The following is an 11,058-nucleotide window of genomic DNA, read 5'->3' on the forward strand; positions in this document are numbered from 1 at the left end:
TAAAATGACAAATTATACTTTTTTTTTTAAGAATGGAGATATAAATGTTGAACGATTTGACATCTTGTTTACTAGAAATGAGTTGTTCTTCACTGGAGCTAATATTGTGGAAAAACCAGTAGATGTTATTTTTCTTTTTCTATATATTTTCATAGAGTTTATCGGTGTTCCAAGTATTCCATTAAACAACTTATCTTTGATAATTATTGCTCTTTTACTCCATCCTCCTCCTTGGAGTGCAAGCGATATGAGTCTATAGTTTTTTGGGTGAATCATTTCAATATTTAGCTTATATATATTATTTGATTTTAGGTAATCACAAGGATAGTACATAGGGTCAGTTAAAACACGCTTCCAAATATTTACCAATAGGAAATTAGGTTCGTCACTCAGTAATCCCAATGAGAAACGTATCCAACGGCTTGATTGTTCTAATTCCTTTAGATCCTCAATTAATAGGAAAGAGCAGATATCCCATAAAATGCCTTCGCATCTTTGTATGGCTCTCTCAAAGAAAGATAAACTACTCCATTGTCTTGACTTAATTTGCATAACAAAGCTATAGTAATATAATAAATACTTTATTAATTTTTAGTAAAGCTGTCAGTAAATTATAAATTCATAATATTATGATACTTCACAAAACTAAGGTTGCGAAGTTTGCCAATATAATCCCGCAGTACAATATTGCAATCCTAATCAAATATTGAGAAAAGAAGATTATATAAATGTCTACATAATCAAATGACTTACTTTAATTATTGATCTATTACTTGATTTCTGATTTTTTTCAACTATTTAAAAGATCAATTTGACTCTATTCAATTGACTTTGATTAGTAGTACTAGTTATACATAACTTTGTGAGAAAATAAGTGGAGAATTAGATATTGACATTCTAAGGAAATGAATTAGTTTAGACAATCTGTTTAAAATTCTTTAGTTCATAGTATATTATTAGGTTATTTACCAAATAATATTTAAAATGTATACTTTATTATATAAAGGTTAAAAAGAAAGTCTCTAGAAATTCCCACTTTTTTTTTCAATTTTGTATTTTCCGAAGTTGTACACTAGTTTCCTTATTAGAGTTATTAATTTAATATATATCTATAAATTAATAAATATGAATGATCATATATTCATCATTAAGTACTTAGATCTAGCTTATAAAGAATTTCACAGCACCTTATACTATAATAATTCTAGACTTCCTTTTATTTTTACAATATCAACTAATTGATCAAAAATAACACTAAATATAAGATATTGACTCAATTTATATTTATTAAACTTTATCCAGGATTTTGAATTTACACTAGTCTATTATGTTCTGTGAGCTTAAGATATATTCTAAAAACTTTTTTTTTCTTTTTGATGGAGTTTATAATATAATACTATAGAATCTAAATTATAAAATACTAAATATATCACTTATTAGTATTAATCATTTTACATAAATTCTTTTATCGACATTTTCTGATTTAGCACTTTAAATATATTTAAGACTCTAAATATTGATAGTGGTTTTACAATATTAGAACGAACTAAAGCTTATTTTAAGAAATATTATGTATTTATCTCACTTAAAAAGTTCTATTAAATTCGATCATTTCAAACATTAAATTGAGAATTTAAAATATGAAAAGATATATGTTGCAACATTATTTTAGTTAAGAGTTAATTATTTTTTTTTTACAATAGCTTTGGTAAGAATATATTTAATTTTCCTCTTCAAATATATAAATTTCTAATATTAGCTGATCCGTTGTTAATTATAAGGTATACTTTATTAATATCTTGAGTTTCATTGTTTTAACAAAATAATAATCTAAATAACTTTTTTCATCTAAAGATAGCAAACATACTAGTGAGATTTCATCAATTTGATCATGCTTACATATTACTATTATCTACTTAATAATAGCATTAGGTCATTTAAATTATGAAATATATGGGAAGTAAAATAAGATAAAAGATTATTAATTTTATATTTTCTCAGAGTAACACCTATTACCCAGATTATCATAAGAATATTCCAAATAAATATATATGATAATCTTTTATTATTTATAGGACTAAATAAAAAGAAAGAAAAAAATTTAGCTTCAATTTAAGGGGATCTATAAATAAAGTTTAAGGTAGAATTATCCACTACTCTATTCACAAATATAAGATATTTTGAGTATTCGTATCATAAATTAAACTAACTGGCAAAATATTATATCTTCAGGTATATCTTCTTAACTCATAATTTTCAAGAAATGAGATTAAGTGTAGTGGTATACAACCACTACTTATATTAGAAGTAATTTAATCACTACACTTCATGGATCTAACATTTTTATTCAATAATAATATATTGCAATAAATATCTAAATTTTATAGGTGATCCTATTAGTATTAAAAATTCTATTTTATATAAGCTTACCACTAATAAAGTACAATACTTCTATTAGATTTTAACAAAGATAGATAACATTTACTCAAAAAGTACCTACATTTTTTTTCATATTAATCAAATTTAATAATTGTTTTAAGTATATTATAAACTTAGTACTTTTTTTTTCTCCCTATCCTCGAAGTATATCTATATTTAGTTATTTTTTAAATATCATTATACTTCAACAAAAGATATATGATTTTGTACTCCTAAATACATTCTTTTTCTAATATATAGATGTATTTACTAATATTATCTCACGTCTCACTAACAGGAGTTAATTTGAGAGGTTTTATCAATATTTTCAAAAATTACAGATAAGTAGTAATTTAATTAAGGTATATCCAAAGCATTGAAATAGGAAATTATTTTCAAAAACAAAGCATATGAATATCTTTAGAGGGAATAAATAATTATAAACTCAAGTTCAAAATTAAAGATATTAAATATATCTAGGGTTTTATTTTCACGAAATTTCAGCTTTAAATACTCTAAGAGATTGTCTGTGGTGGCAAAGCACCTACTAATCCACTAAAAGAAAAAAAAAGTAAAAAATTTCTTATTAAAGATTAATTATTTAAAATAAGATATATTTAACCTACCCAATACCTGTATATGCACGTAATATATCATCCGTAGCCTTCCAGATCTGTCTTGTAAGTTGTTTTATAGTTTCAGTGGCTTCCTCCTGAGTATTTAAGTTAAATTAACAGATTACTTGAAAATCTAATGATATAAATTAACTAAAAATATTATACTTACCGTAGTTGTTTCTGTTAAAGCTTCAGGTTGTTCATTAGATTCAAGTAGTACTATCTCGCTACTAAAAAGTAAATTTAGTTTATTTTTAATATCACGAAATAATATTAAAGTGATATTAATTATGAATATAAAAAAATAGCCAAGAGATAAATGTAAAATTTGTAAGCTATGTTTATAGCTATCAAAACTTACCTAGTCTTCCCTTTTGATATCAGAAACCCAACTTTTTCTACAGCCTTCTCCAACTCTTCCAATGAAATAAAGGCATTTGCTTTTTCTATTTTAAAAATATCATAAAATTGACTTAATTTAACATGTATTTATATTATACTTAAAATTAGTCACTTACCTTGACTATTCTTATCTGGTGCATGTACTAGTAAGCGTCTCATTTTTTCCAGTGAACTCCTAAGGTCCGAAACAATTGGTGCTCCATTTGGAGGGGGCTCTAGTGGCCCTACAAGTGCATTACACTCCAAAAAGAATAAATAGAGGAAAGTTAAGATATAAAAATTCATTTTACTATAAATAATGCAAATACTAAATAGTCATTCATTGATCGTGGTATTGCATGATTATTACCGGTACACGATAGTGGGGTAAAGTACAAAACATATAAAACCATTATAAATAATTTTATGAATATAAATTAAAAGTTATTTGAGTATTTCGGTAACTTAAATTGAAGATAGTTTAGAAGTAATTTTTATGTTTTAGTGGAAATAAATAAACTTCCTCACTATAAAAGAAAGTTATGTGTAGTTAATATCTTATTATGATGCTACAAATGTATTTATTAAAAAATCTCCCAAATTTTTTATCTCTCTAGCAGAATCACTATCTGGAACTTCATAATTCACGGAAGTCCCCTTCTCACAACAAAATAAAAGTTGATCATCCCATGGTATTGTTATTAAGTAATCCACTTCCATCTTCTTGCACATTTCATTGACTAAATCATTGCCTTGAATATTCTTAAACATTTTATTCATATTCTCAACTATTCCAATAATTGGTAACTCAACTTTTTTACAAAATGTGATTTCTTTCCTAACATCCTGTAATGAAATCTCTTGAGGAGTTGTAACTATAATAGACCCTTTGACATTTGCACCTTGTAAGTATGTAATAATAGATAAATGTTCATCAGATGTACCAGGAGGTGTATCGATAATTAAAAAATCTAAATTTCCCCAATCTACATCTGTTAGAAACTGTCTAATCAAACCATTTTTTTTCGGGCCACGCCATATTACAGCATCATCTTCATCTGGTAATAAAAATGCGGTTGACATGATTGCAAGATTTTCATTTGCATAAACTGGTGACCAACCATTGGCTGACATATGAACTTCATGATTAGCTATACCAGCCATCTTTGGAATTGATGGACCACATATATCAATATCTAATAAGCCTACATTAAAATTTTGTGATAAATACCATGAAAGTTGCATAGAAACAGTTGATTTCCCTACTCCACCTTTCCCAGATAATATCAATATAATATTTTTAATATTCTCCAAATTCATAGTATTTATTGGGACCTTTTGTTTTGTTTCTCCTGAAGCACAAATTTCTGCATTTGGACAGCCTACACAAGAAGCTGCTTTTCCAGCATCTGGTGATTCTATCCCTACACACTCTTCATTTACATTTTTTGGTTTAATTGACTGATTGGATATAATATATTTAAATTTATCTCCAGTAAGTAAATTTGAATAACAATTTAGCTTTTTCATTATATAATTATCTTTAAATTCCAAATATTTCGAAACAAATATACCTAAGACTATCCCTCCAGATAGAGCAAGCATAAAATTTAGGCTATTTCTATCGAGCATATTACCTTTATGTACTAGTATTGAAATATTTGAATTACTTACTATTTTATGTTATTTGTACCTTTTGATAGTTTATATAGTAATCTATCTGAAGAGTATAGAGCGCGTACTAAACTGTTTGACTACTAAATTGAAGATAATTTTTTCTAAGAGAGTTAAAATAAATAATGTCAGATATATCTTATGATTCATTCTTTTCTGGGTAAGTTTCTCTATTAAAGACTTATGTTATCATTATTATGGGGGCTATTTTTAATTTATTCAATTATTACTTTACATGTTCTTATTCATTAGATTAAAACCACCTGTAAATAACAAGGATTTGTATATTCTATCACAAGATGGAAATGACTTTGATACTCAAGCTCCTCCAGTAAGTATAGAAATTTGAAGATTTTAAATTTATATATTCTCATTTTAATTTGATATGAATATTTTTACTTTATAATTCTTTTAGGGAGTAATAAATATATCAAGCCATCATCAATTGTCCTATGAAGAAAGTGTCAATGTACCAAATATATCTATAGATGAGAATCTTCAATCAAAACCAGTAGATAACAAGAAACAGAAATTAAAGGAAATAAAATTAGAACTATCTAGACGTTTAAAGGGATGGTTCGGATTACCATTGCAAGAACATAGTCCAGAAATACTACGGGAATTTCGAGCTTTACATCTACGTAACTCAGTGGGACCAAAGGCATTTTATAAATCAGATAATTCAATGAAAAATCCACCAAAATATTTTAGTTTTGGTAGGGTCATTGATAATTCAAAGTTAAGAACTGGTTTTGGAAGTGAATGTTCAACAGCTCAAAGCACATCTAATAAGTCAGGCTCTTCATTTGTTCAAGAATTAGTTCGTGATTCATCAACACAAAAGTGGGCTAATATGAAATATAATGAAATTCAAACTATTAAACAGAAAGGAGCTAAGAAATGGTATAAAAAACAAATTTTAAAACGAAGAAAATTTTAATAAAATAATAAACTTTTTATCTAAAATTTATTATATGATTAATTGATATATTTTAATAGATTAAAAAGTACTTTGATGTATTAAATTTTCATAATTTGCAATTGTGAACCACTGAGGAATATCATCCATTTTATTAGGCTTATTATCATGATTCCAATATCTAAAACTTTCAACATTAGAGACACATTCCAACTTATTATTAGCCATGGAATCCACGGATAATCTCAAAAAACCAGCTTTGTATTTTATTGATTTTAAATCTATTTTAGAACCATATAGTCTTCTTCCACGGAATGTAGCATTCATATAATCAAGTCTACAATTTTCTACATTATTGGATGTGTTATGATCAATTTCAGATATTTCAGTTTCCTGAGGTTTAAAGAATTTTTCAAGAGGTACAGTACCATCAAACAGTATATAACATGGAAGTATTTCTAATTTTCCCATTATATATAAGTAGTAAAATGATGTTATCTACTTGCCACTGCGCCAAATAATTAATTAGGATTTTAAAGAGTCAGTTATGTAATATAACGAAGTTACAATAACTTCAAATGATCAGTGACTTGATTTACAGATATAACAGGTGCAGGTCCTATTGCAATAACTGTACATTCACCAGATTTTATTTGGGTTCTGCCAGCATCATATACAATATAGTATGGAATTCTAAGAGATTCTGCTTTATTAGCTAATTTAAACATTTCCGATTTATCACTAATTTTTAAAACAATCTTTGCTTGACCATGAGACTCCCATGATTCTAAATATGATGGATAATGCTTTTTAGCTTGTTTGTAAGCTCCTAATGTTGCATGACTACACTGTACTGCTACTTTACCTTTTCCCATCCCTAGATCTGTTAAATATCATTTTAACATGTGATCTTAGATATGTCTAAAAATTAGTATAATTAGAACGTACCTTGCCTTACACAAAGGACCATTTTAAAGTCCATATAGTTTGGAATTGATGGAATAAGCTCTACATTGTGTCTCCTCTTAAGTCTAAAAATAGATATAATAGGAAATATCAACAATAACGAAATTATTAATATAATATTGTAAGATATCATAATATTATTACTTGGTGACTCAAAAGAAATTACTTTATATTTCCTTTTATCTATATAAAGTTTATATTTTTATCTGTAATATAGTCAAAGTTTAGTACCGCTTCCTAAGTTTTTAGTTAATAATAAACTATCCTTTTATTTTTATTTTTTTGAAAAATGAATTTGTTAATTGAGAAATATAATACTAAGATTCTAAACTCTTTTATTGGGTGTATTATTATATTTTCTGGAAAATCTATATATATATGGATTGGGGATGAAAATCTCTCCTACGAAAACCTCAGTATCTCTTACCCATATATATCTTCTGTAAGTACAAGATGTGTACCAATATCCTCAATTCTTTTAAAAATATGACTTCATTAATCTTTGTACTCAAACCTGAACTTATTATATTCAAATTGATTTTTTCTCAAAAAAAGAGACACACTGAAAGGCCAGAAACGGTTGCAACTACTTCTCTACTTGAAGAGCTTGATATTTCTTCATCCATATCGTCGCATTTATGTAAGTCTTATTTCTACTAAATGTTATTAATTCCTCATTTAATTTTTTGACTCCCTTCGCTTCTTAAATTATATAGGTCGCTCATTTAATTTTCCAATTTTCTTGAGTCTAAATACTAAAATTTTAGATACTGAGGAGGTATCCATTTTAATACAAAAGTATTTACTAAGTACAGTTACAGAATTTCTATCAAAATATCAACTTATTCAATGTAATTAGATATATGTACACCTAAATTAGAATTATTAAATTCGCTAAATGTGAAATAATTTTTACTGTATTACTAAATTTAACTTTATATTTACGTAAATACCAGTAGTAAGAATTTTTATCTTGCATATAGTGCTTTACCATATATCCTTACCCCACAAGTGAGATTGTAACCCACAGTTTTTCTTTTCTTCTCTCTTTATTTTATCTAAAAGGATAAATGGACATAGTTTATGAGTTGTATGTTTAGTGAAGACTATTTAAATACTCTATTAGGGAGAAATGAGTCACCTACAAGTAGGAAAAGACGCAATAGCTTAAAATTATCAAATATTCGTGAACTGAATAAATTTAAAGAGAAAATATTTGAACAGTTTGGAGATTCTATTTGTTCGGATATAGTATCAAATTGTCTAAATAGTATAACAATTATTAAAAATAGTGATGGTCAAGATTTGATATCCTATATGATTGTCCAACTAGGAAGTAAAATGATTGATAAGCTATTTGCATGTATAGATGAAATATTACCAAAATCAAATAATAGTGTAATTTCTGGATTAAGCAACATTTTATATTCTATATGGAAAAATTCTAATATGAATTCAACTAAGGAATATACTGAAGAACTAATACAGAAAAAGTTATGTAATGGTTGTATTCGATTAAATCCTTTTATGGCATCAAAAATAAGATTATTATTAAGTTCATTTCATGAAAATCGCTATGAAAGTGATGTAAATGATTTGCTTGTAAGACTATATGATCCCATATTATGGAGGTACTTATCTGTAGCCAACTGGAAAGTTCGTCTAAACTCAACAGCCTTATTTGCAATTTTATTTCCCCTAATTGATTCATCTATAACTTCTTCAGGATATCAAAGTGATTTGAATAGACAATACTGTTTATTGCAACAATTACTATTTGATCAACACCCGGAAGTTCGTGTAGCTGCAATTCAGGGCACTTGTCGTGTCTTAAGATTATATTGGGAAATTGTACCTGTGGACAAATTACAGGAACTATTAAATATACTTGTCACAAATTGCATTAGAGATAAAGAATTTGCAGGTGTTAGAATTGCAGTTTTAGATGGTTTGCGTATTATACTAGGTAATCCTTTATCACAATATACTTTACAAAATTATCTCCCACGTTTGAGCTCATATATTCATGATATAGATATATTAGTCAGATATTCTATGTCCCTCCTTGTGCTACAAGTATCTAAAATTGAAGGTATGGATTATAAAAAAATCATTTCACCGAAACAAATACTTGCAAGGATTTCCAAGGAATATATTTTGCATCAAATTAATCAAGCTACTCATTATATAAAAAGAGGGGGATATGCAGAATTTGATTCTGTGGAATATATTAGTAATAATGACATCTTTAGTGAATCTCTTATTAATAAACCTTTACAAGTAGCACGCATTTTGGCTGAATTACTGAATTCTTCAATATTTTCTAATAAATCTCCTCATGACCAGCTTAAATATTGCCATTTCCTCTGTGAACAATGCCCTATTGGACTAATTGGTTATGCTAGCTCTTTAAGTATTTCAATTGATAAAAATTTTGGAAATGACATCCCACCATCAGAAAGGCTACGACTTGGTGTAATGCTCATTTCAACAACTATTGATAGTTATCTTAAAGGAAATGCAAAGATGGATCATAATAAAGCAAAAGTACTACTATCTACTGGTAGGGAAATACTTAAACCATTGCTTAAGGATAATGACCAAGAAACTACAAAATTGGCTAGTGACTTTTTTTTCAAAACATGTAATGATGCAATTTTTTCAAAATTTCATGAAGATAAGCATTTATGGTTACATATAATACAGTTATTGTTAGATCAAGGTTGTTTTACAAGTACTCAATTCCCTTTAATTACAAAGTTTATTATTCAAGATTTATGGTACTATTCACTAAATTATCCAACAAAATCTATGGACCTTAATACTAGTCAGATACTTTATGATGGGATTATTCCATTAATGAACAAGTGGAAATTATACACAGATATGTGGCCAATACTATTTGATGGGACAATCCAATTATTAAAAGGTGAGGTTAACAATAAAGTGCAGATTCCATCAGGTTGGTTATTATGTAATGAAAATAGAGAACGAATTAATTTTGCGTGCCTATATATTATAAATAACTCACTTTATTTCAAGGAAATTAGAGATTCCATTTCTAATTCAGATACTTTACTCAATTCAGTTATTTCTCTAGGAGAACATATAGTAAAATTTTATAAAAATCCCATAATGCAACTTATTAAAAGTTCTGATTTACTAGAAAATTTATCAAGTCTATTAGTTTTTATATTCTCTATATTATCTAAGACTTACCCCAATAAGATAAACAATTGGATTTGTCTTCTTTCAGAAGATATGGAACTAATTCCGGAAATGAATATATTATTACCCGAGTTCTTAATTTCATACATAAAAACTTATCCATCACTTTTACTATGTACAACTGGGGATTATAGCATAATCAATTATGTAATGAAGTTTATTTCTAATCTCCCTTCTATATTTCAAATAATTTTTAAAAGTAAGGAATATAAATCATTAATTTTTGAATGTATCAAAAGTATAAATATATTGTCCTATGCTATAAAACAGTTATTTAGCAGATCAAATTCACAGGTAACATATCAAAGTCTTATAGAGAAGTTGTATAATAGTGTTATACCTGCAATAGAATATTTTATTTCCGAAGATAATATTGATAAAGAAGCTTTACATCAACTAAAAGATATTATGAGGAGATTGCAATTAGCTAATTGGAAGGTTTAATTAGAAGTATTCATATAATTTGTGCAGTATCTCTACTTGCTTAGATATTTAAAAGTATTTCTGTTACTTGAAAGGACTGTAAATAGATATACATATGACTTCTAACTATTCTCTTTATTTGAATATATTGTCCCCACTAGATTATTATTAAGGTTAATTAACTTAAAAAAATCGGCGATATTTCTCAAATATCCAAATATAGATATTAAAAAGTATTTATAATTTCATTATTTTCCCTGGTAAATATAATAGTACACTGAAGTTTATTATAAACACTGAGAAATATCTCATTGTCTTCAATAATCTTGGAGTATTTATTTTTCTATTACTCAAATTAATAACTTGACCTTAATATTTCCAAAAATGTGTTTTAAGTAAAATGGTACAATCTAATTTGAGTAACATAATAAA

At 26.7% G+C, this 11,058-nt stretch overlaps 7 protein-coding genes across 7 annotated transcripts, besides 13 other annotated features; 2 read left to right on the top strand and 5 right to left on the bottom strand.

Moving 5' to 3' along the window:
- Positions 1 to 12: 12 nt before the first annotated feature.
- Positions 13 to 552, bottom strand: CMU_023660 (uncharacterized protein; the record flags this gene model as incomplete). Its single annotated transcript, XM_002139674.1, has 1 exon — positions 13 to 552. One exon carries the CDS (start codon positions 550 to 552, stop codon positions 13 to 15), a length of 540 nt encoding a protein of 179 aa, XP_002139710.1.
- A 13-nt stretch (positions 553 to 565) lies between these two features.
- Positions 566 to 594: a sequence feature (AT_rich).
- Positions 595 to 970: 376 nt separating this feature from the next.
- Positions 971 to 1,005: a sequence feature (AT_rich).
- An 85-nt stretch (positions 1,006 to 1,090) lies between these two features.
- Positions 1,091 to 1,127: a sequence feature (AT_rich).
- Positions 1,128 to 1,961: 834 nt separating this feature from the next.
- Positions 1,962 to 1,996: a sequence feature (AT_rich).
- A 43-nt stretch (positions 1,997 to 2,039) lies between these two features.
- Positions 2,040 to 2,074: a sequence feature (AT_rich).
- Positions 2,075 to 2,500: 426 nt separating this feature from the next.
- Positions 2,501 to 2,551: a sequence feature (AT_rich).
- Positions 2,552 to 2,933: 382 nt separating this feature from the next.
- Positions 2,934 to 3,722, bottom strand: CMU_023670 (uncharacterized protein; the record flags this gene model as incomplete). The annotated part of the gene is made up of 5 exons (XM_002139675.1): positions 2,934 to 2,973; positions 3,045 to 3,130; positions 3,205 to 3,265; positions 3,397 to 3,481; positions 3,554 to 3,722. The coding sequence occupies 5 exons, from the start codon at positions 3,720 to 3,722 to the stop codon at positions 2,934 to 2,936; spliced, it is 441 nt and encodes a 146-aa protein (XP_002139711.1).
- Positions 2,981 to 3,039: a sequence feature (AT_rich).
- Positions 3,301 to 3,342: a sequence feature (AT_rich).
- A 105-nt stretch (positions 3,723 to 3,827) lies between the features above and the next one.
- Positions 3,828 to 3,859: a sequence feature (AT_rich).
- A 118-nt stretch (positions 3,860 to 3,977) lies between these two features.
- Positions 3,978 to 5,048, bottom strand: CMU_023680 (nucleotide-binding protein 1, putative; the record flags this gene model as incomplete). The annotated part of the gene is made up of 1 exon (XM_002139676.1): positions 3,978 to 5,048. One exon carries the CDS (start codon positions 5,046 to 5,048, stop codon positions 3,978 to 3,980), a length of 1,071 nt encoding a protein of 356 aa, XP_002139712.1.
- Positions 4,697 to 4,724: a sequence feature (AT_rich).
- Positions 4,886 to 4,906: a sequence feature (AT_rich).
- Positions 5,049 to 5,215: 167 nt separating the features above from the next.
- CMU_023690 (uncharacterized protein) lies at positions 5,216 to 6,030 on the top strand (the record flags this gene model as incomplete). The annotated part of the gene is made up of 3 exons (XM_002139677.1): positions 5,216 to 5,250; positions 5,343 to 5,421; positions 5,506 to 6,030. 3 exons carry the CDS (start codon positions 5,216 to 5,218, stop codon positions 6,028 to 6,030), a joined length of 639 nt encoding a protein of 212 aa, XP_002139713.1.
- Positions 5,442 to 5,498: a sequence feature (AT_rich).
- Positions 6,021 to 6,097: a sequence feature (AT_rich).
- Positions 6,091 to 6,480, bottom strand: CMU_023700 (uncharacterized protein; the record flags this gene model as incomplete). Its single annotated transcript, XM_002139678.1, has 1 exon — positions 6,091 to 6,480. The coding sequence occupies one exon, from the start codon at positions 6,478 to 6,480 to the stop codon at positions 6,091 to 6,093; it is 390 nt and encodes a 129-aa protein (XP_002139714.1).
- A 92-nt stretch (positions 6,481 to 6,572) lies between these two features.
- On the bottom strand, positions 6,573 to 7,108 carry CMU_023710 (peptidyl-tRNA hydrolase 2 protein, putative; the record flags this gene model as incomplete). Its single annotated transcript, XM_002139679.1, has 2 exons — positions 6,573 to 6,892; positions 6,958 to 7,108. The coding sequence occupies 2 exons, from the start codon at positions 7,106 to 7,108 to the stop codon at positions 6,573 to 6,575; spliced, it is 471 nt and encodes a 156-aa protein (XP_002139715.1).
- A 959-nt stretch (positions 7,109 to 8,067) lies between these two features.
- On the top strand, positions 8,068 to 10,647 carry CMU_023720 (HEAT repeat family protein; the record flags this gene model as incomplete). The annotated part of the gene is made up of 1 exon (XM_002139680.1): positions 8,068 to 10,647. The coding sequence occupies one exon, from the start codon at positions 8,068 to 8,070 to the stop codon at positions 10,645 to 10,647; it is 2,580 nt and encodes an 859-aa protein (XP_002139716.1).
- Between the last annotated feature and the right edge of the window lie 411 nt (positions 10,648 to 11,058).

The sequence above is a fragment of the Cryptosporidium muris genome, genomic scaffold (genome assembly GCF_000006515.1).
Source record: "Cryptosporidium muris RN66 scf_1106632353999 genomic scaffold, whole genome shotgun sequence".
NCBI classification, from domain to species: Eukaryota; Apicomplexa; class Conoidasida; order Eucoccidiorida; family Cryptosporidiidae; genus Cryptosporidium; species Cryptosporidium muris.